The 21889-nt window shown below is 36.8% G+C and overlaps 6 protein-coding genes and 1 long non-coding RNA gene across 7 annotated transcripts in view; 4 read left to right on the top strand and 3 right to left on the bottom strand.

The window, feature by feature from the left end:
- Nucleotides 1-148, top strand: part of LOC113670694 (anaphase-promoting complex subunit 15) — a 2337-nt gene extending 2189 nt beyond the window's left edge. Inside the window, exon 4 of the mRNA XM_027186870.2 lies at nucleotides 27-148. Coding sequence (XP_027042671.1) covers nucleotides 27-53 — 27 coding nt within the window. The 3' untranslated portion in view covers nucleotides 54-148. The remainder of the gene's footprint in view (nucleotides 1-26) is intronic.
- Nucleotides 149-534: 386 nt separating this feature from the next.
- On the bottom strand, nucleotides 535-1330 carry LOC113670693 (histone H2A). Its single transcript, XM_027186869.2, has one exon. The coding sequence runs from the start codon at nucleotides 1319-1321 to the stop codon at nucleotides 917-919; it is 405 nt and encodes a 134-aa protein (XP_027042670.1). The 5' UTR covers nucleotides 1322-1330; the 3' UTR covers nucleotides 535-916.
- Nucleotides 1331-3816: 2486 nt separating this feature from the next.
- Nucleotides 3817-8631, top strand: LOC113670688 (cyclic GMP-AMP synthase-like receptor 1). Its single transcript, XM_027186863.2, has 3 exons — nucleotides 3817-4900; nucleotides 5327-5529; nucleotides 5769-8631. The coding sequence occupies exons 1-3, from the start codon at nucleotides 4053-4055 to the stop codon at nucleotides 6695-6697; spliced, it is 1980 nt and encodes a 659-aa protein (XP_027042664.2). The 5' UTR covers nucleotides 3817-4052; the 3' UTR covers nucleotides 6698-8631.
- Nucleotides 7694-13919, bottom strand: LOC113670689 (vesicle-associated membrane protein 7). The gene is made up of 9 exons (XM_027186864.2): nucleotides 13825-13919; nucleotides 11484-11643; nucleotides 10622-10679; nucleotides 10445-10494; nucleotides 10228-10315; nucleotides 9980-10073; nucleotides 9441-9508; nucleotides 9261-9353; nucleotides 7694-8631 (listed from the first exon to the last, which is right to left on the bottom strand). The coding sequence occupies exons 2-9, from the start codon at nucleotides 11627-11629 to the stop codon at nucleotides 8551-8553; spliced, it is 678 nt and encodes a 225-aa protein (XP_027042665.2). The 5' UTR covers nucleotides 11630-11643; nucleotides 13825-13919; the 3' UTR covers nucleotides 7694-8550.
- Nucleotides 13920-13956: 37 nt separating this feature from the next.
- Nucleotides 13957-16142, top strand: LOC113670677 (DNA-directed RNA polymerases I and III subunit RPAC2-like). Its single transcript, XM_027186853.2, has 5 exons — nucleotides 13957-14072; nucleotides 14167-14267; nucleotides 14517-14593; nucleotides 14954-15033; nucleotides 15730-16142. The coding sequence occupies exons 1-5, from the start codon at nucleotides 13995-13997 to the stop codon at nucleotides 15778-15780; spliced, it is 387 nt and encodes a 128-aa protein (XP_027042654.1). The 5' UTR covers nucleotides 13957-13994; the 3' UTR covers nucleotides 15781-16142.
- Nucleotides 16143-18325: 2183 nt separating this feature from the next.
- On the top strand, nucleotides 18326-21566 carry LOC149035800 (calcium-responsive transcription factor-like). The gene is made up of 4 exons (XM_089192398.1): nucleotides 18326-18510; nucleotides 18947-19069; nucleotides 19321-19473; nucleotides 20154-21566. The coding sequence occupies exons 1-4, from the start codon at nucleotides 18376-18378 to the stop codon at nucleotides 20565-20567; spliced, it is 825 nt and encodes a 274-aa protein (XP_089048524.1). The 5' UTR covers nucleotides 18326-18375; the 3' UTR covers nucleotides 20568-21566.
- On the bottom strand, nucleotides 18758-20234 carry LOC149035801 (uncharacterized). Its single transcript, XR_016182561.1, has 2 exons — nucleotides 19963-20234; nucleotides 18758-19244 (listed from the first exon to the last, which is right to left on the bottom strand). It is a non-coding gene; the product is annotated as an uncharacterized LOC149035801 (long non-coding RNA).
- Nucleotides 21567-21889: the final 323 nt, after the last annotated feature.

Here is a 21889-nt window from a genome sequence, read left to right as displayed (position 1 = left end):
CTTTCTTTGTAATTTTTTACCCACAGGTTGAGATGGAATCAAGTGTAATTTAGGTCTTCCTTTCATGTGTGATTGAAGTCAAGATATTTCCCATTATGATGTTGTATGCCCTAGAAAACTTTCATTAAAATTAGTTTTGGAAAGACAATGGCTCTTAATCATGTTGTGCAACAGAAAGCTCTTTTGTATGTAGTGAAACATGTAGGTGCTAGACAGTTTTAGCTGGTTGTAATTGATTGTTGCAGCAAGTTAACCTCTGCCACAGATCTCTTTAGTTATCAATATTATCTTCTCTTATAGAATTCTGTTTCCATGTAATAATGAATGTAAGCTGTGGGGACAGAACTTAGGCAAAAAATTGTGCACACATCCATTTAATTGTATATATGGAAGTTGTAATTTTTAAAAAAAAAAAGGCATCATTGAAAGTTAACTATCCCAAGACCAGGGCTCAATCAAAGTTAACCTTCTACCTTAATACTCCCTCCCAATGCTGGCTGAATATTCATACCCAATCTAAAAGTTGACAATACAGAATTCTGAATCACTTTTATTTGCTAAAAGAATACATACAATGTGTTATGTACTAATAATTGTCGATTTAAGTTATTTACAATAAGGTGCAAGAATAATTGGATTCGCAAATTAATGACAGTATGTTGCATATGGGGTTTATAATAGTGAACAAAACATTTTTGTATAAGGTAAATAAAATACACTTGCGTTGTACAGCCATTTACGACTATTAAATAATAAAAATGCTAAAATAAAGTTCAGTTCATTCGTAAAGTAACTAGATGGTTTTGGCGCCAAAGAAGCCTCGAAGTAACGGATAATTTTAAGAGTCACGCTGAACAGGACTTTCGTTCGAGCTGGTGGCTCCTAAAGGAGCCGTTGTAGTTAAAGTCGAGTAGATTTAATACTCCTGGCTCTGTGAGGAGGTCTTTCCAGCTTTCTTATCGGTCTTCTTAGGCAGGAGCACAGCTTGGATGTTCGGCAAAACGCCACCTTGGGCGATGGTGACTCCGGCCAAGAGTTTGTTGAGTTCTTCGTCGTTACGTACTGCGAGTTGGAGATGACGAGGGATTATTCTCGATTTCTTGTTATCTCGTGCAGCGTTGCCCGCCAATTCTAAGATTTCGGCGGACAAGTATTCGAGAACGGCAGCAAGGTACACTGGTGCTCCGGCGCCAACTCGCTCGGCGTAGTTGCCCTTTCTTAAAAGACGGTGAATTCTTCCGACGGGAAATTGAAGTCCAGCTCGGGATGAGCGGCTCTTTGATTTGGTTCCCTTAGCTTTGCCTTTACCGCGTCCAGACATGATAAGCAGCTCCAAACGTCGTACAACCAAGCGAAAGTGAAATAGAGTTTGAATACGTCTGCTCAAAATGGAGGTTTCAGTTATTATAGCAGTCAACGGATCGAAATCCACCAATCGAATTTCTTCTTTTATGTCCCAATCGGCCAATGGAAACATAGATATGCTTTCTCAGAGGTCGGTGTAAATATATGCTGTGATGAAGGAATCTTAATTACATAATTTTATTAATTAATTATCTTAATTATTATGGTAATAAAAGATTCTAAAGCTCAACTTTAAGGGAAGGATAATTCTTTTTAGTGGGAGAGAAGAATACAGGATTTTCAACAGAATATATTGGTGAAAAGATAGAGGGGCCGCAGCCAGGATAAAACATCTTGTAAAATTTAAAAAACGATCTCTGGCTAAAACTTTTAAAAATACGAGCTTTCGGCTGTTTGCGCTACAGCCTTCAACGGGTAAAATTTTACCCGTTGAAGGCTGTAGCGCAAACAGCCGAAAGCTCGTATTTTTAAAAGTTTTAGCCAGAGATCGTTTTTTAAATTTTACAAGAGAATATATTGGGTTGGTGTCATGGCTCGAGTTATGATCATTTTGATGAGATAGACTATTTTCGAATTCAATTTTGGCGCCAAGTGTGGTCCGCTTTCAACGGAGAGCTCCTATTAAATTAACCGCCCCAATGCATGTTAAGTAGTAACAGATTTGCCAAAAATTTCACTTTAAGGATAGTAGATTAGTCAATGTAAGTAATTTCAGTAGTGTATGAATCAACCGATATATTTTTTCCCGCAACTTTACTTTAACGTTGCGCTAGAAGATGCTTTATTTACACTGTATTTTCTTTCTAGGCGCCAAAGACCCCTGTTCCAGTTGAATGAGTCGTTGATTGTCACTGTGAAAATGCCATAAATAGAACATCCTCTCCCGTGACCCATCCTTCTAGATCTTCTAAATTTAAATTTTATTTTTGTTTTTCATTGGTTACTATCGACTTGAAATTATGTCCTACGTAGCTCTTTCCGGAAGGTGGGTGCCTGTACCTTTGTGTATTAACATTCTTCCACGGGATGATAGAAAGATGACTTGCTTTAACCTCTTGAAATGACTACCAATGTCTGCTTAGAGTAACAAGTATGACTTCGGTGTTAGAAGGATAATTTTTGTAATTAACAATTTGAAATGACGGTTTCACGATAGGTTCTTTTACAAGCCATGATTATCTTCACCAATCCCCTTCAGTCGTCGGACAGGACAGTTTTTGCACTTTAATAAGGGAATAACATGACTTTTTGAGGTTCTTCGCGCTCGCGCTTCGCTTCGCGCTCGGGCCGCAAATGACACTACAAGGGCGCAAATAAACAATATTCCCTCAAAAAGTCATGTTATTCCCTTATTAAAGTGCAAAAACTGTCCTTTCGCTGAGAGGCACTTACATGAAAAATATTCAATTCATAGTTTCCGTCGTGCCATTGGAAACACTTGCCACTCCTTTCATTTTCCAGTCGCTAAGATATATATAAAAATACATATATATATATATCATGGTCACTTTGAAGAGAAGAATTACAGTCGAATCAAGCGGATTTTAACATCAAGGCACACTGTGTTAATCTTCTTTACTCGCCAGGTAATTTTTTGATTGGTGATTTCAATATGTGATCAGTGTTATTTATCCTAGATAATTGGGGGAAAAACCTAATGGTTAAGGAAAACTCAATGTAGCTCACAGCTCATGAAAGGATTCTAGAATGATAAATTTATGATCAGTTGAATGTAGCCACTGTATTTATTCAAGAAAAACAACGTCAACATCTTTTTACTCGTCTGATCATAATTATTGAAATGCATCTTTGTTCATGACAAAATTATCACATTAAAAAATTGATCTAACAAATTGGCTCCTCCACCGAATAAGCATAACGGCAGTAACACAGAACTAAAAGTGAGATGAGTAAAGCTATTCAGACACGAGACGGTCTTGAAATTCGACTTAAAATTGAAAATTGGGGAAAGCATCGATTAGTTCCTCGCTTACGCGACGTAATATTATATGGGAATGCAACGCGAGGGGCAGTTTAAATATGAGCTCAGAGTTTTCAGGGCGAATTTTACCCTTTGTCCTTGTGCGAAATTTCAGCCTGGTTGTGCATCACATAAAGTGCAATCTTCAAGTTTTATTTCTTTGGCGAGTTTTTTTCTAGCCCGTTATCGAGAATCTGTGTTTTGAAATGACCAGGTTTGTCCGTCTTCGCATACTCTTCACAGGAAAAGTGGCAAGCGGAGTTCTAAGAGACTGTACAGGTCTTCAAGGAAAGTGCCCCGAACGGGAGAACGGTCCTGGCTCCGTCATGTCTCCTCACATGTTAAATACAAAGAAAGGGAAAAGTTTAGGGAATTTTCTCGCATTGGAAGACCAAATTTTTTAACCGGAAGCCTCGGTAACGAATTCTGAGAAATTTCTCTCTACATCCTGTTTTCTGTTGTTCCGTTTCCTGTTATTACAAGTTTAGGGCGCTTTGGTTTGATAATTCTTTGTCAAAGGGACTTTTTTTTGTTGCAGGATGTTTTCCACTCTCTTTAACAAGCATCACAGCCCTGGAAATTTGTGTTACCGCGTAGAACGGCGTATTTTAGGAAATTTATGTCAGGGAAAAACCTTTTAAGTCGTTGCACCAGATAGTCCACTGACCGAATTGTTGTTATTGCAGGCTGAGATCTCTACGAGAAAATGTCTTCTTCGTACTCCACCACGAAGATACTTAATCCAAACACGAGGAAACAAGCGATCCGAGTTGTAAGTTCGAAAGCTCGGCCACTGCACACACCTGGGAGAGTACGATTCCGAAGAGCGAGCAAACTCAGCGAGGAATCTGGCAAGGAGATTATGAAGGCTACGATTACTGAAAATAGTTCGGCGACAGTGAAGATTAAAGGAGTCCATTTGGAAAAAAACCTGAGTCTATTCGAAAGAAACCACTTGAAACTAAATCACCCCTCAGGAGCATCGACGAAAGATTCCGCAAAACGGCGTCCTTCTCGAGCTCGACGTACTCCTACCGTTGGTTCAATGAAAAAAGAGAAACCTCAAGGAATATACAGTGAGTTCAACGGGCCGGATATTCGTAAACCAGTCCTTAAAAAAGGCAGTGGAACAAGGTCACAGGCTGCAATGTCGGTGGAGCCTGAAAGACAATCAGGATTCCGCGTCGAGCGCGTGAAGCTAATCTCGCCTGTTAAAATATCTGACCAAATAGTTTCGCTGTCTTCAGGGACCTATGGCAAGCTCAATGCTGCGACGTCGGCGGAGGCTAAAAGACGATCAGGATTCCACGTTGATCGCAAGAAGCCAACCTCCGCTGTTAAAAAGTCTTGTCAAAAAGTTACTCCGGCTCCTATAACATCGAATGCTACACACAGTAAGCCTGTGCTAATACAAAGTGGAATGACTTCATGCCGCGCGAAGACTGTAAATTATCATAACAATGACCGAGGAAAATTTGTTCGTACTGTGTCAAAAGCTCCCCAATCGCGGCCTTCGCAACCTGTGGCAACGGAGGGACTTGTAAGGAACTCAAGGTAGGCCAGTTCGAGGAAACAGATAAAGAAAAAAACAAAAAAAAACAGTCTCAAACGAGACTATAGAAAAGTTAATTGCCAATGAGGGGGGAAATCATTAGAATACTAGAGAAAGGGGGGGGGGGGGAATCAGGTAACTTTTATTGTGACACAACCAAAATCTTCCGCCCCACCTTCCCCCCCTATCCAGGCGATAAATAATTACGAATCCTTCTCACCCCTTAGTGGAGTTAGGTAAATATCTTATTACCAAACACTACGGCTCGAATTCAAATCTTGTATACAAGTGTTTGCCACGAACCATCTTTTGTTCACTAATAATAAGCTACTATCTAAGTGAATGCTCGATCCAGGGTATAAAAATATATATCCAACTTGATGAGACAAATGTTATTCTTACTTCTAACGGAACTTGTTTCTTCTCAGACCATTGAGTGGAACCAAACCTGTATCACCAAGAGGCCATTACATACTTCACACTGCTTTGCTGAAATTTTTCGATGATAAAGTATCTTTAACTCAAGGAGAAATAAACAAGAATTCAAGTACTGTCAATGGTTTTCTTGAGAGTTTGTTACCTTTAATACAGCAACAAGATGAACTTTTTGGGCTGAAAAAGCTCAACACGGGTAAGCCGCCATTCTCAAATCGAGTGTTATTAAAAAGTGAGGTTAAGTAAGATTAAAATATATTTTGACAGATTTCCAACGTGGGGTTGGGGGAATGGAGGAGATTTCATTGAATATGGGATTTTCATGAATTCCGATCGTTCTTAGGGAAGTGCGTTGGTTTCAAGAGAAAAATGGAGAGGAAATGGAGAGGAATGTTCTAAAAACGTATTTACTTTTATGCTTTTTTTTTTTAACAGGTAGCTATTATGAGAAATTAAGGGTTTCTCAGCCAAATGAATTCGACACCATGTTGGTGTTCGATTCACACCGAATCACAAAGTTCTTTAACATAGAATACAACTTTCGGAATCCTTCAACTATGTTGTTCGCGAAACTCTTGTTTAAAGATCATGTTCTTAAAGGAAGAGAACTATGGGGAGCTTTCCTAACGGCGGATGGAAAATACCTCTCGCCCACAAAATTATTGGGACATTTCTTCTCCTCGGTACGCAAAGCAGTGAAACTTCTTGCGAGGGATCAGCGACATCGGGTTTCAACAAATGTTCGTCAGAATGGCCCAGCAGTCACGCTGAAAATCGATGAGAAAATCGAGTTTGATTTAGTTCTGAGCATCGAGATTTTGGAGTGGCCGAGGTGTGCGAGTGGCTGGGGTAATTTTTCCTCGAAAAGTAGCTGGCCATCGAAACATCAAGTTGAGGAAATCAGAATTTCTCAACCCAAATGTTATCTGGTGGCGAAACCTTGCGATGCAGAAAGGTCTCTAGATTCTCGTGTGTTCTGGCGAATCTCCTTTTCAGAGGCTGAGAAAAAGCTTTTATTGCCTAGCGATTCGGACAAGAAATATTTCAAGATTGTGAAAGCTATCTTTCAGGCTAAAAAAGAGGAATTGAAACCACTTACTTCCTTTCACCTAAAGAACGCGTTCCTCCTTCATCGGTGTGAAAAACCCGACAAGTCCGATTTGGCACGAAGCGTGTTAGAGTTTATTCAGAATCTGATTCAACGAATGAGAAAAGGTCTACTACCTCACTTCTTTGTTTCGCGTGTGAATCTTTTGGCAACGATTTCACAAGATGACCGACTGAAAATTGCCCGAAGACTAGAGAACTATCTCGTCCATCTGGTAAAAAGACCAAATTGCTTTCTACCAAGTTTAAATCCGTAAGTTAGTGAAAGTAAATTGTAATGTTCGGCTTTTTTAAGACCACGAATCGCTCTAGACTCAGTCCGGAAGAAAAGCACGACAACAGTGCGGAGAATCATTAGTTCATAACTTTTTGGAAAAATTAGTTCACACTGCACCTTTGTAAACGCTTTTCCTATACCACATACCAGATTGCACGTTTTATTAAAAAAGTCTTTAAATATGTTCAGGTCTCGCTTAACATGGCACTTGCCTCATTGATAGCTAATTGGAAAACTAATTACAGTTAGTTTTCTCGTTAGGAAAAGAGAGAGAGTATTTAAGCAATTTATGAATTTGTAGCCAACAAGAGAAACAAAAAAAAAACAAAAAAAAAAAAACCAACAAAAAAACCAACAAAGGGTAACTATAATCGGGCAAAAATTCAAGTTATTTTACCTGGGTAGGAGGATATTTTTCCCACAAAATTCTTAACTCTTTATACCCAAACATCAGTGTGCATATTCTCCATACTGTTCTCTTTACATTCCCTGAGGTTCTGACAAGGAGAAATTGTTGACAAATCAAATGCTTTTTTAGTTAGTGATCATTTCCTCCATCCTCGTGACCTTAATGCGTGATTTGTGTTATTTTAAGGAAAAATTAGGTGCTGGTCACACTTAGGAGTCAAAGGGTAAATGGATGGATGGAAAGAACACAATGTCCTTGAACTTTCTCTGACCAACTGAATACAAAATACAACGCACAGTAGCAGCCTTAATTTACAGCGGCCTTTTTCCAACCCATAAGACAAGTTACTCGAACACAAAAGCATTTATATCAAGGTCTTGACAACTTATTGATTATTGGAGAATGAAAAAGCAGAGAGAAATGATTATTGTCCTTTTATGTAGTGGTTCTACACAAAAGCAAACATAACTAACAGAATGGAAAACTTGAAAATGTACTCTTGTAAGTGATCCAAAAACTAAATGTATTGAGAACAGCTTCAGACATAAGAAAAAAGAGAACAGACGGTTGAGTAAAAGAAACCTTTCCCTTTCTTTTCTTTTGATCAAACTTGTTTACAAATGTTGTAACTATAGTTATGATATTATTAATAACATTTCTAGTAACTACTTTGTACTGCTAAATTAAAAGTAACCAAAACTTTTGTTTTACATCAACTCAGTCTTTGATCCTATCTAGTAGCTGACTAAAACTGCCCTGGAAAGAATAATTATTGAAGTAATTCATTACAATTTGCATTGGAAGTCTACACTTTTGGTCAAGGGCCAATTTTATCTCATTTTCATCAGGTGGGGGAGGGGAAGCTAGATCATGAAAGTACTCATAGCATTTCTCAACCATAGGAACAGACTTATTCACTTAAATAGTTGAGAAGCCAAGAAAGGTTTTTGTTGCTTTGATTGTTTTGTTACCCCAAGCAGACCACATTTACATAATGATCTGTTCACAAATTATCATTGTTTGGGAGAATGCGATTGAATTTTTTAACAGGGATGAAAGAGCCCCTCTTTCTACAACATCACATAATCTGAATTAAGGCAACAAAACAAACAAGCTTCATATCTGTAAAATTGCTCAATGACAATTTTCTAGCTACAAAATTTTCAAACCCAAAAATGGGGCTGGTCATTTTTAATCAACAGATGGTGAAGTGAAGTGACAAGAACCTACTTGACAAATTCAGAGACTTCTCTGGTGGAATTTCCAGAGACTTGGGATTTGTATGTTAACTTTCATGTACATATCTTAACAAAATCTTGGTAACAAAGCAATTTGAGATTACTTCATAGTTGCTTCAGATTCCTACCTATATCTGAGTTTGGTAAAATCATGATGTGTTTGGAGCTAAGTGACTACCAGTATTATTAATTGTCCTTGTTTTTGTGAACACAGTCATGCCAGTCAAGTCCTCCACAGGCTGCTGATATGATAAAGTAGAGAACCAACTGTGCAAAAAAAAAAAAGAAAAAAATGGTAGCAATTTTTAAAATCTATCGTTTCAAAAATATACATTAAAACTCTCTCCATCTACTCTATTTGACATACTAGGGTAGGGAGAGGAAGGGGTAAAAAACAAAACAACAAAAAAAAAAAAAAAACCAGTAAAATGTGAGAGTCTTTTAATTAGAGGGAGATTGGCACAGAGAGTAAAAAGTGGAGACAGCTTAACCCTTTAACTCCCATGAGTGACCAAGACAGAATTTCTCCTTAAAGTATCAATACAATATCAACCATATCAGTGATGAGAATATAAGAATACTATCAATTTGGGGAAGATTAGTAGATGCAATACTAAATTCTCTGAACTAACATTATAAGAATTGCATGGTTGACAGTAAGGAGAACTACAAATTTGATCTGGGAGTTAAAGGGTTGAGCACTAAGAGCGACCAGCATCCAATTTCTCCTTAGAGTAATGCTGCTGAATCATTCATTAAGATCATGAGACTAAAGAAAATGATCACCAAACTAAGAAGCTTTCATTGTTTAAGAAATTCTCCTTGTCAGTACCAAAGGAAATATATAGAGAAAAGTATGGAGAATATTGATACTGAATCAACTTCCATATACTTACAATAATAACAACCACAAGTATTATAGTAATTTTGACATTCTTCCACCACATGGCTCTGGCCAGGCCTTTGCTTGATTTCTTGAAAGTGAGGGACTAGGAAAGAGGAAGATCAGTAAATGGGACACTTATTCAAGCAACGATGTTACAGCGCAATTAACTAAATAATTATTGAGAACTCACTGAGGTATTAAGGTCTTCTGCCTTATCAATCAAGAGTTCCAAACGTTCTCCTCTTTGTGCGATGGTGTCTGTTTTCAAAATCAAGAAAATATTATCATTATTAAGATGACTGACTACCCATGGATAAGCACTATATCCTTGGACATTTTTCTCTTGTTTATTTAAATCAAAGATGATCTTAACACACATTTTAGAAAACAAAAGAATGCAGAGATCATTTGTAAGAAAAGCAACTTCAATTTCTGACATAAAAATGAAACATGTCCGCATGTCCTCATAACCTAAAATCTTTTTCTCTTAAAGAAAGTTTGAATCAACCCTTGTTAAATTTGTTAATTGAAAAACTTCCTTTGTGAAAAGTAAAACTGCCATGTTGAGAAACTTGGTTACCATAAGGACAAGGTTTTCTTCACAACTGTAGGCTGACACAAATGGTTTGTTCACTGTGTGCACCATAAACTTACCAGGAGAAATTTTGGTATTTCATCAAAATCTACACAGTAAAAAATGTTTTTTCTTCTCTTTCATGCAGCCCTTACCAATATTTTTCACCATGATTCCTCTAAGTTCATCAAGTTCTCCTTGCACTTTTGACAGGTTATCTGCCTGATGTTCAGTATCAGAAAACCTTTTCTGTAAGAGGAGATGCTCAGGTAAGAAATATATTTAATAAGGGGTGATTTCACAGAGAGGCAGTGGGAAGGGTCAATTGGAATAAAAATATCTTTATGGAAAAAATGTGTGTATCTTTAAGGCTGAAAATAGATGGAATGAACAGTATACCTACCATTTCAGCTGAAAGGACTCTTGAAAATTCACTGTTCATAGCATAAGGCAGTGCTGTTTGCGCACGGCCATGATATGCAGTTTGAAAACTGTAACAAAACAAACAAGTTCACCATAACTACGGTGATGACAAACTAGAGAAATCACTAATCCATAACAATAATACAGTAATACTGGAAGCTACGGTAAATGAAGCATGAGAGGCAGTACTTGCTCACCGTTTCTTAATCTCTGTCAGGTAAAGAAATGCTTTGGACCTTTCAAAATCCTGAATTCAAAGACAGAACAAACAAACTGTTTAGTGGACCTCTCAGATGCTAACTTGGGCTAAATTTGAAGCAATGTAGAAATTCAAAGATTGTTAAATTTTACACAAATTATTTTTGTTAACTTACATCATCTGTAATGCACAAATAGACCACTCTGTCCTCTGATATGTAGTGAAACAGGTAGCTGTAAGATTGAAATACCAAATGAATTCACAATGATTTAAGAGGATGATATAACAAAATTTAAAGATCAAATACTATGAAAACTCAATTTAGGCAAAACATGCTCTTAAGCCTAGTGGTCCTCATTGACCCTTTGATTCCCATGAGTGACCAAGAGAGAATTTCTCCTTACATTACCAATACAATATCAAGAGTACAAGTGATGAGAATAAAGAACAAAACTCAATTGGGGAACTAAAAGTTGATCCACCACTAAATCCTCCAAATTGATATCATGAGTATTTTATGGCAGAGAGTAAGGAGAATTGCTAATGAGATGTTAGGAGTAAAACGGTTGAAGGTCCCTGCCCAGTTGTTTAATTATGGTGATATTCCTTAAAATCATTTCCATGTTGTCAATTATTCAAGTTTTCAGAAGAAACAAACACACCAATTTGGGAATATTGCTTGATAAAATTACCAAATTCTTGCACACAAATTCATAACAAAAAACAATTAAATATAGAAATAATATGAGTGAACCCAATGTCAGGTTAAGGATCTCTTTAGTAATTGTAAAAAAAGATTTTCATTATTTTAAGTGCAGACAAATTAGCCCTTTTGGCCTCGTTTTGCATGAAAATTCCATTGTTTTTTTTTTTAACATGATGTCAAGGCTGGCTTGAAAGGCTAATTAAAACATAAAAGAATAGCAAATTGGCTTGCAATTTCTAGGAGAGGTCAAGTGTTTGGTTCTAATTTGATTTATATCATGAAGCTTGCAACATTGCTTTGATACAATTACTGATGTCTTGTTGACACTTACTTTCCTTGGGTGTAAGTAAGTTTTGAATTCTCTGGCGGAATTCGACTCAAAATTTGTTCTGTAACCTCTGCAAAGTTTCCAGCACAAGAGGCAAACTTGGCTAACACTGTTGTGCCTCTTGCTACAACACTGTACAAGATTGGCATGGCTCTTCTATAATCTAAAAAACAATTAAAATTAAGCTTCAAAAATCAGAATATTCTGGACGTAAGGGTACAATTTTTTCATTAAATGTACCTTAAGTTAGATAAATCATCTATTAAATACATTGCATACCTGACTTTGGAAACATTTTAGAAAAGAAATTGTTGAAATTAAACCACCGAGATTTTCCAAAGACAATATATCTTAACTCATCTATTGTTGATTTGACTAGTTGTAAACAAAGGTGATTGTATCCAATATAAGTATAAAAACAGTACTCCAACAGATAACTCCAAAAAAGTATTTATCAAACTTGAAATCAACATATATTATTATTTACATATTAGCTACTTTTTTATCAAACAGAGAATGTTTATCATGTGGTGAGAAACTTTTTGTGTGTTTCAATGCTTTTGCCCATCAAACATGAGACTTTCACATGACATGTGACATGTTAGGGGAATACCAGTGCTATAGAACCAAACAGATCATAGGAGATCTGTGCTTAATTTCAATAATTTGTGTAGGTAATCAAATGACTTCTAGAGCAATTTTGATAAAAAAGCACAAGTAAGGTTTTCAAAGGCTACAAAATGTACCAGTCTAAGTAAGTGCGATGTGTAGTTGAAAAATGTATGCAAGCTTGTTCATTCCAAATTACACTAAATGTGGTTACTTTTCACTGAAGTACAGAGCCCAGTTTTTTGAAAGCTGATTAGCGCTAACCCAGGGTTAAATTTTAATCTGGGTTTCTATACTTCTTTGTTTGATAGCCTTTTTGGGATCATTTTCTCTACTCTATATGGAGCATCCAATCATCAAATTGTTGACAAAAAGAATTATACTGAATTTTCTTTTAAAGCTTCCAGAACTGAAATCCGATTTCACACTAACCCTGGGTTACCTAAACCCAGCTTTGAACAACCCAGCCCAGTTTTTTAATAGTCCATTTTACAGTTGTGTGCTTGGTTGCCAAGCCTTTGAACAGGAATGAGGCTAAGGGTGACCTTGTTATGATACAAACCTTGCTGCTTTTCAAATGCAAATTACTTTGTTATCATGCTAACTAGATACTGGTCTCTATCACAACAAGGTCACCTTCAGCCTTACTCCAAATCAAAGGCTTGGCAACTAAGTACACAACTGTAAAATGGCCTATTCAATTTCTTATTTTGTGTGAGGTTAACCAAAGTGCTCTTTTCTGAAAAGCATGCAAAAATCCCTGCTGGAATTTTGATAATTCAGAAACATTAAGAAATTGAAGCATCTATGGATAGCCATGATATAACCTAAGACCAGTCAGACTGTGTGTATCTTAACAATAAAAACCAATATCAAATTAAGATAAACTTATTTTTATAGAAGTGTACCCACCCCCTGAGGCACCATTCTTAATTCTGGGGGAGGGGTAGGAGAGTCTTACACATCTTATATGCCAACATATAATCCTTTTCCCACCTGGATAAGACAAACAAGTAATTTGTCCTTACCAGATCAATGCCTTGTCCACCAGAAAGGTGACAAGAAGAAAAAAAAATATCATCCCCGGAAAATTGATCCATTACCACCATATTCTTACTTTCCTATAGCTTAAATTCTGAGAAATGACAAATAGAAATTGGGGAGAATTGGTATCGAAATCTTGGGAGTATCATTTTAAGATCTTTCCAATTCTAAGTTCAAACCAAACCTAGGTGAGGAAACAGATATTTTTGGAAGTGATATAGTTAGCTTGTAATTGACTGTTTTGGAAGGTTTTTAATGGTATACACTGAGGAAGATCTACTTTATCTATGCGAATTTATATCATAATTAATTAAAAAGCTTGAAGCATTAACAAGCCCTGAACGTAGACGGAACTAGAAATATAATTGGGATGGCATGTTGTTGCAAATTCTTATCCTTTATCCAGATTCTTATAAAGGTCTCAATACCAATTATAGTTCTGCACTGTTTAATGATTGCTGATAACTACAGAAACAGGGAATTAGCAGTTCATAAACCTCTACTTAAACCGCAATTCTAAACTGAATGCAGTGCAGCACAGACAATGCCTGTAAAAACTGCTTCAAGACCCAAAAGTTACTCCCTACACATTGAGAAATGTGAGAGAGAAAAAGATAAAACGATTTAAAAAAATTACAAAATAAAGCTGAAGAAACTATTAATAACTTCAATCTTTCATTGCCCAGCTTACCTTTCGTTTTGGGTGAAAATTGAAGGTTCCTTTCGTTGAAATGCTTCAAATAGAATCTACGCCATTTACCTATTGAATGACGTCATTGATAGGTATATGGTGTCAAATACACGAAGTATTCAAAGCACCCTTGTTTTCCCGCTGTCCTACTCTATTGTTCTACTCGGGTTATGAAATATTTCAACATGGCGGCCGATGATAAAGGAGCCGATCCTGAAATAGGCGGACAGTTACGCCGATTAGAAGTGGTAGGTATTGATTCTAAGGAAAATAAAGCATGGAAATACTTGTGATCACATATATGTAAAATCGTAGTTAGCTGGTGCGTTGGTACTGTTTTAGATGCCCCTAGACAGTGGAGAGGATGAAACATGTGTCACATTTGTTTTGCACGGAGAAGACCATACGCTGGGAAATTCTTTGAGATACATCATCGCGAAAAAGTAGGGCGACTTTTAATCTTATTTAAGCTACAGATGATTTTGGTACAAAAAAAGGTACAAAACCAGTTATTGTTGCTGCTCAGAAGTCTTGTCTCAGAAGTTGCGTTTGGTTTTTATTTATTTTCGTTTTCTTAAAAGTTTCACTACGGTACTCTCGTCTGCCTATACTTATACTTTACAATCATTACTGAAGATTTAAATGAAAGAAGTTTTTGAAGATTGATGTTTCGCTTTTTCCTTTATGTGAAGCCCTGATGTAGTGTTCTGTGGGTACAGCATTCCACATCCATCAGAGAACAGGATCAATCTCCGAATCCAAACAAATGGTAAGTGGGTGTTGTAAAGACAAAAATTGAAAATAGAACTTTTTTGCGTGTTACTACATATAGAACCTCTGTATTTTTTTGAGACAGTTAACCTAATTTATAAAAAATTTACAAAGTGTAATGTAGGATATGATCATGGATTTACATGGCAGAGTGTGAGTACAAATTTTATCTCTGAGAATCCCAAGCAGGAATCCTGACAACAAATCCAGTTGTGTACTGACAGACAGGGGCATTTGAATCTTTGACCTCCAGCCTTCACATTGAGTCCTAAACCACACTGTCACAATATCATTACATTAAAAGATGATCAGCCTCATTATTCCTGATCTGTCATTACCTCATTTGCTATGGTTTTAGGTATTCCTGCTGTAGATGTTTTGAGAAGAGGTCTATCAGAACTCACTGCAATGTGTGAACACATGCTTGCTACATTTGAGGTAAGGTTATCAGTGCGTTAACTTGATCATTTACCATGTGTTGTGTGTTAAAGTTGTAAGGCAAGCCTTTTCCAAGGCTCCCTTAATACTGGGGCTTGTTCTACTCTCATTAGTGAAAGCAACTCTACATTAAGTTTTTTGAAACATTGATAGTACTTATTCTTACCAAGCAAAAAATAAGAAGTCTCCAAGGTGGAGAAAAGCACTGTGAAAGTAGAGTTATACCCAAGAACACAACACAGTAATCCTTTCACTCCCAGAAGTGATCAGCATAAAACTTTTCCCTACAATATCCATACATTCTTCAGCAAACAGGTAATGGGATTATTCAAACTTATCAGGTAGAAGCTGCTTTCATGATCTAGCACCAAGTTCTCATAACTAATTTACAAGGAAATTTGTGGCAGGTACAGGGGAGAATTAACAATCAGATCTTGGGAGTTAAAGGGTTAACTTGCATTTACACTATGTTGTACACCTGTTAACTACCATGGGTGACCAATACCAAATTTCTCCTGTCAATGTCAAGCAGACAAGTGATCAGAATTTTAAAAAAAACATCAAATAGGGGATAATTAGTTGATCCAAAAGCAAATTCTCCAAACTAACATCATAAGAATTGTATGGTAGACAGTAAGGAGAATTACTAATGAGATTTAAAGAGTGAAAGGGTTCATTTGATTTATTTGTTTACAGACTGCAGTTGAAGAACACAAGGATACTCAAAATTTAGAAGTGTCACCATAGGATTGGATGTTTTTTGCTGTTGGAAAGAAAAAATAGAAAGTTTGAAATCATCTGATAAGAACCAGGGTCAAGAAGAAAATCAAGGTTGGATGTGCTGTACTTGGACAACGAGAGATGTTTCAAGCTAGTTTATTACTGGCTCAGCCTTGAAGTGAAAGCTAAGGCATAAACAAGACTTGCCAAGCACTTAGGTTGCTCCGGTCATTTTCTTTGTGGTCAATATTTTTCAACAAAAACTGATTTGTTAATGGCTTAAGACAATTCTTCAGAGATAAAGTTTGTCAAACACTTTTTGTTAATCTTTTGATTGAAACCTATCAATCTGTCTCTAGAGAACTGCAATAAAAAAGTCAATGCATTCAGGAAGGAGATATGATGGGCCAATCTTACCCATTTATGCCTGTACTGGTATTATTTACCCATGATTTCACAGAACATTTTGTGGTAGCTGGAAGCATAGGTTTTTGAAGTAACACCTGAAACAATGCTTGATCGGTAGAAGGTCTTGAGTGTATGGAACAAAGTAATAAATGATTTAGGTATTAATTTGCATTCTTGAGAAACATCTTACTCGCATACTTTTACTTTTCACCATACCCACATTTCTACAGATTATTATTTTTTTAAACTTTTATTATTTAAAAGGATAATCTGTACACTCAAATTATGAAAAAAAAATATGTCATTGTGCTTGTTCAAGAGCAAAAGACCATCTCTTGTACAAAAAGACAGTTCTGGAAAAATTGAAATTTTGCGCTGAGAAATATTTGCCTGCAGCCGGCTAGAATTGATACCTTCGCACATGCCCGACCTTAGGCTGCTGCGTTTCACTAAGGAAGAGCAGGGACGAGGGAGAGGGAGGAGAAGTTTGTTTTATTGAAAACGAGGCTAATATCCTCTCCACTGAAAGGAAAGCACTATATAACATCGTCCTAAACCAGATGAGCCCACGACATATCAGCGGCATCTTGTATGAGTATCCGCATTTTACAATGTGACTTCCGCTTTTTCTTGTTAAAGCGTATTTTACAGTGTACTCATAGAATAGGAAGTGCGTTTGAGCCAGTTTCTGGCAGATTTGAACAGAAAAGCGGGTCTTTTGTCGGAGTGTAATGACATTTTCATCGATGGCGCTGTTAACGAAATGTTTGGCTGGTTCGTAAGTTGTCGACCTGGTTTCGGTCGATCTGATTAATTGACAACACCCCTAGGGCAATACATATCATCGTCCCAAACCAGATGAGCCCATGACACGTCAGCGGAATCGTAGCGAGAGTCTTCTATTTTTCTGCTCGTTTCCGGCGAATCAAGAGACCGTGACCTGTGTGACTGACGATAAAGCGTCGTATTCTTCAATATTTTATTGCGAAAGTATTCTTCCCATAACTTGTACAAACTAATTTCTGTCTAGGTCACATATTTAAGAAAAAATCTAGCCTGTCATAAAGGCGTTAAAAGGAGGATCGACACTTAAATATGACCGGCCTAATAGTTTCGGTTGATGTTATCCTCTGACCTCGCTATCATCGACCAAAAGCAGATTCAGGTCAAAGATCATTTGCATAACTTTGCACTGTAAAATCTTTCGATTGGAACAAACATACAGTTCTTTTCTGTTTGTAATAAATTATCTTTACGTTTTATTTGACCATGATCTCCTGGTTTTTGTTCAACATCTTATTTGCTACTAATGAATATATTTGCCAAGGGGTGGTCCACTTAATATTTAACACTCATGCATTTGTGTTTTGCGGCTCGCGGATAAATATTGGCGGGAAATCTAAATGTTTGGTAGAAGAATAAACATGGCTGATAACAGTACACCTTGGGCTTCAAGATGGACCGTACAGTTTGACCCTTATTACGGGTATGTTAACGATGAAAGCAGCGCTGACGAACTCATAAAACAGTACGAGATAGCTACGACGACACGCTTCACTGTATTTAAACAAACAAGAGGATTTTCAAATTGCAGTAGGCTGGGTAAGTAAGCTCACATGTAAAGATTTACAAAATAAACCATACTGACAGTAAAGTAAAGTGAAGTATAACTTTATTTAGACACTATAGGTATTTAAAGCCAGGGGCGTGTGAGATCGTGTTATTAACATGAAATATAGATAAATCAAAATAAAAAAAGGGATTTAACTTTTTTCCAATAATTATTGATATCTTAAGAATACATGTACACATCATTATTCTTCGGTTTACCCTGGTCAGTTAGACTTTCAAAATTAACATGTAATTAAAATTCAACTTAGCTTCAAGTGTCAATTTACTGTGAGCCTGCAGCAAGAGTTGACAAGAAATGCTTAATTAATTAAGATCAAGCTTAAAGTGTCAAAACCCTACTCAGTGCTATTGACACACAGCTGCCAGCATCCCCATCCATTACACCAATCCTTGGGCTACATCTGGGTGGGGCAGGCTTGATTTTCAGGCCCTCCATTTTAAGCACCCATGTGTACATATGTACGTATGTGTTTGTGTACATGTATTGTATTGCTAACTTAGCTTGGTTCCTCTTCTCACATAAAAGAAAATGCAGATAAAAATGCTAAGAACCACCGTTTACAATGGGCTGACTCACAGGAGATGACAGGATGCAGACTAAGTTTTGATGGCATCCCATTCCAAATTGTGGGGGTCAAAGTTTTAGAATGCCAAAATGGGCCAGACAGAAATGAGGCACTCAAAAGAAAGGAGGCTCAAAAGAGACTACAAAAAGATGTAAGCATGCATAATAATTAACTAAATAAGAATGTAAACAAGATGATATTATTATTTAAGGACTCCCAAAGAGGATATCATATGTAGGGCATTACATAGTTATTGATTTACCTTCACCTATTTGCTCTTAAGCTAACAAGGTGGTAAGTCCCAACTGATTTTTCTAAGCAAGTTGGTGAGCACTCACCTCTCCCTCAGGGCTAATAGCAGGCATTAATGTTTTCTTTTTTACCACTTGCAAGTAAAAGGACATATCACATTTTATTTGTTAAAATAAGCAAAGTCGCAAAAAAGGACCACTGTGACTGCAGTTTACAAGGTAGGAATCAAGTACTATTTTAAAGGATACTTTTCATTACTTCTAAGTTTATTGATAACTTGACTATTCCCATATGACTGCTCTATCTAACAATCCAATAAATCTATTTGGTTTCAGAAGGAGAATGATGATCACTGCTATAACAACACCAAACAGTGCTTTATAGTACAGGATACGAAGAAATGTGACTGTCCAGCAAAGATCCACCTAAGGAAAATAATCAAGTATCCTGAAAATAAGGTCAGTTTATTTTAATTATTGAATAAGGGTTCAGGGGGCACTTCCATTAACATGAATGATCACTAGCCTAATAAAGGGTGCTTAATCCTAATGGGCCTTGTGTTACATGTAGGTGAAGTGGACATATGATAAGACAACCTGGACATTTCGTTGTGCAGAATTGAAACAAATTTACCTGTAATGGAAACAGAGTGAATATTTTAGAAACCAATTTTTTAAATATTATTTTAATTAAAACATTGTATCGTTAGATTTCAGAGAACACAAAGAGTAGAAGGGAGACAATGTCAAAATTTCTGAGAACATCCCTAGAGTCAGAAAAGAAGCAAACAATAGCTACAGAGGAGCGTATTTACATATTACTTCCTAAACCTACGGATCACTTATTTCACCCCATGGGGAGGGTAAGTACTTGGCCATCAATTAAATTTTTTTTGGAACCAGGAAACTGAAGTTTGGTGGGGAATTGAAGGTGACTTAACTTCACACAGATCATCAGTCTACTGTAGACTGTGCTGCTTCCACTGTCATGTCGAATATATATAAAGAATGAATAAAGATTATACATCACAACAAAAGACCAATAAAATGTACTACATGTAGAGCTTCTTTTAGCTACACTGGCACTCATTCCTCAAACTCAATGTCAAGACTATAATATCACAATTTTATCGGAGAGGGATTTCCACTGGCACTGTTTTAATGGAATGCTGTCATGGACTTTTTAAATGGATTTTCTTAAAAAATACAGTGTTCAGTACTCTGTAATTATAACATTCTGTAACTATTACTGAAAAGCCCTACCAGAGGACTGCCGATAGTAATGATGGTATAATTTGCATTAATATTCATTCAAAATATTTCCCTGTTTCTGAAAGGTTAAAACCGCTCACATATTTCATCATAACCAGCTGCTGTTGACCAAATTTGGAAAAAATTTTCTCATATTGAACCAATGACATCAAAAGCAGCCGGCTCCAGGTTATTGAACCGTTGACCAAGAAAACCTGGGGATGAGGTTGTGTAATTTTTTAAATGAATTAATAATAAAGCAATTATTCTTTCTTTCTTGTTGTGTAACCAGACTGTTGGGCTACTTCAGCCTATTGATGAGACACTGGTTAAAAAAATTCATGAGCTTGTTGGAAGTGGTGTTAATTGTGTTTCTGAAATGCAACGGCACCTGCATCATTATGTTAAGAAGGAACTTTTCACAGGCCAACAGCCTCCAGATCTAACCAACAGACGGTTCTTCCCAACAACCATGGATGTCAGGAACCACATGTATTGTGCCACAGTGGTGTGCAGACATTCACAAATTGATCAAGAAAACCTTGACTTAAAAATCAAGAAGTGGAAAGAAGAAAGCCCAGATGATAATTTCTTTTTCAGGCCTTACTGCCTTAGAAGTGATAGTGAGTCCTATCAACAACCACAGTCACTGAAGGAAGAAGACAGCACTGATGTAATTAAAATAAGTATAGGTGATTCATTTTAAACAAGACAACATGGCTGTGTGATTCTGAGATACATGCTGGTCAGATCCTCCTAAAACAAAAATTCCCTCTTGTAGATGGTCTAAGGGACCCTGTTATTGTGGGTGCATTAGTCACTCCAGCCATTAGTGAGTTTGTACAGATCATAAACACTGGCTCACACTGGGTTTGCCTGAGCACAATAGCTACTAGTCCTGGAACTGTCAAGGTGTATGACAGCTTATATCAAAATGTAAGCGCGGTTGCCATTGATCATTCATGTCGCATGCTATTGTATACTGGTTCTACAGTCACTTTTTGTAATGAAAGAGTACAAAAGCAAACAAATTCAAATGACTGTGGCTTGTTTGCACTGGCATTTGCTACAGATTTATGCCATGGCCTAGACCCCACAGCGCAGTCATATGACTAAGACAAAATGCGCAAACACTACATCAACTGCCTGGACTTGCATGATATGGTTCCTTTCCCAAGAACGTCAAGACGGGTACCATATCATGCAATCACCAAAAGAAAAGCAGTGACAATCTAAAAGTCTATATGTGGCTATGGTCTGAATGATTTGTAATTCAAAATTATGAATGAATTCAAAATTATGAAAACTATGAATTTCTCCGTCAGTTTTCTGCGTAACTCAGTTTTCTGCGTAACTTATTTTTCCTTGTTCTTGAGTTTGTGGTGCTTTAATATCATGATGAAAATTGCCTGTAAGAATTTCATGGATGATACTTATAGACCCACATTTAATCCATAGGTTATATTCTACAAGTTCAAATTGAAATACTTAACTTTTAGGAGGAAGCTCAAGCTGAATATTCGAATGTTGACCGTCGGTGTATTGTCATCACACAATCATCTTAAAATTGTGAAATATGTACATCAATTTATTTAACACAAGTTTGAAGGCTTATCATGTGATATCTTCTGATTAAGTACCTCTTCAGAAATTTCTGTACATATAAGTTTAGCACAAATGCAATTAAAATTAATACTTATCTTTCTCGAGTATTTTGATGTCATTGTTCTTCTGCTCACTTGGCAGCTATGAGGCTTAGGTCGATGGTGTGTAGGATTTTCAAGAGGTGTTGCCAATCAATCAGATCGACCGAAACCAGGTTGACAACTTACGAACCGGCCAAACATTTCGTTAACAGCGCCATCAAAGTATCATTACAGTCCAACAAAGGACCTGTTTTTCTGTTCAAATCTGGCAGAAACTGGCTCGGACGCACTACGTGAACTTCCTAACACTCGAGTACACTGTGAGTACGCGTCAACAAGAAAAAGCGGAAGTCACATTGTAAACTGCGGATACTCATACAAG

The sequence above is a fragment of the Pocillopora damicornis genome, chromosome 13, assembly GCF_964200805.1.
Source record: "Pocillopora damicornis chromosome 13, jaPocDami1.2, whole genome shotgun sequence".
NCBI classification, from domain to species: Eukaryota; Metazoa; Cnidaria; class Anthozoa; order Scleractinia; family Pocilloporidae; genus Pocillopora; species Pocillopora damicornis.
This window is presented reverse-complemented; position numbering and strand designations above follow the sequence as displayed.

Bases quoted from the DNA above. Each gene is read 5' to 3' on its own strand.
- LOC113670688 (XM_027186863.2), top strand. From the start codon at position 4,053: ATGTCTTCTTCGTACTCCACCACGAAGATACTTAATCCAAACACGAGG. The intron at 4,901-5,326 runs GTAGGCCAGTTC...GTTTCTTCTCAG, and splicing joins GGACTTGTAAGGAACTCAAG to ACCATTGAGTGGAACCAAAC. The intron at 5,530-5,768 runs GTAAGCCGCCAT...TTTTTTTAACAG, and splicing joins GCTGAAAAAGCTCAACACGG to GTAGCTATTATGAGAAATTA.
- LOC149035800 (XM_089192398.1), top strand. From the start codon at position 18,376: ATGACAGGATGCAGACTAAGTTTTGATGGCATCCCATTCCAAATTGTG. The intron at 19,070-19,320 runs GTCAGTTTATTT...TTGTATCGTTAG, and splicing joins TCAAGTATCCTGAAAATAAG to ATTTCAGAGAACACAAAGAG. The intron at 19,474-20,153 runs GTAAGTACTTGG...TTGTGTAACCAG, and splicing joins TATTTCACCCCATGGGGAGG to ACTGTTGGGCTACTTCAGCC.
- LOC113670689 (XM_027186864.2), bottom strand. From the start codon at position 11,629: ATGCCAATCTTGTACAGTGTTGTAGCAAGAGGCACAACAGTGTTAGCC. The intron at 10,074-10,227 runs GTAGGTATACTG...CTCCTCTTACAG, and splicing joins GAGTCCTTTCAGCTGAAATG to AAAAGGTTTTCTGATACTGA. The intron at 9,354-9,440 runs GTGAGTTCTCAA...CCTCTTTCCTAG, and splicing joins CAGAAGACCTTAATACCTCA to TCCCTCACTTTCAAGAAATC.
- LOC113670677 (XM_027186853.2), top strand. From the start codon at position 13,995: ATGAAATATTTCAACATGGCGGCCGATGATAAAGGAGCCGATCCTGAA. The intron at 14,268-14,516 runs GTAGGGCGACTT...CTTTATGTGAAG, and splicing joins AGATACATCATCGCGAAAAA to CCCTGATGTAGTGTTCTGTG. The intron at 15,034-15,729 runs GTAAGGTTATCA...ATTTGTTTACAG, and splicing joins ACATGCTTGCTACATTTGAG to ACTGCAGTTGAAGAACACAA.
- LOC113670693 (XM_027186869.2), bottom strand. From the start codon at position 1,321: ATGTCTGGACGCGGTAAAGGCAAAGCTAAGGGAACCAAATCAAAGAGC.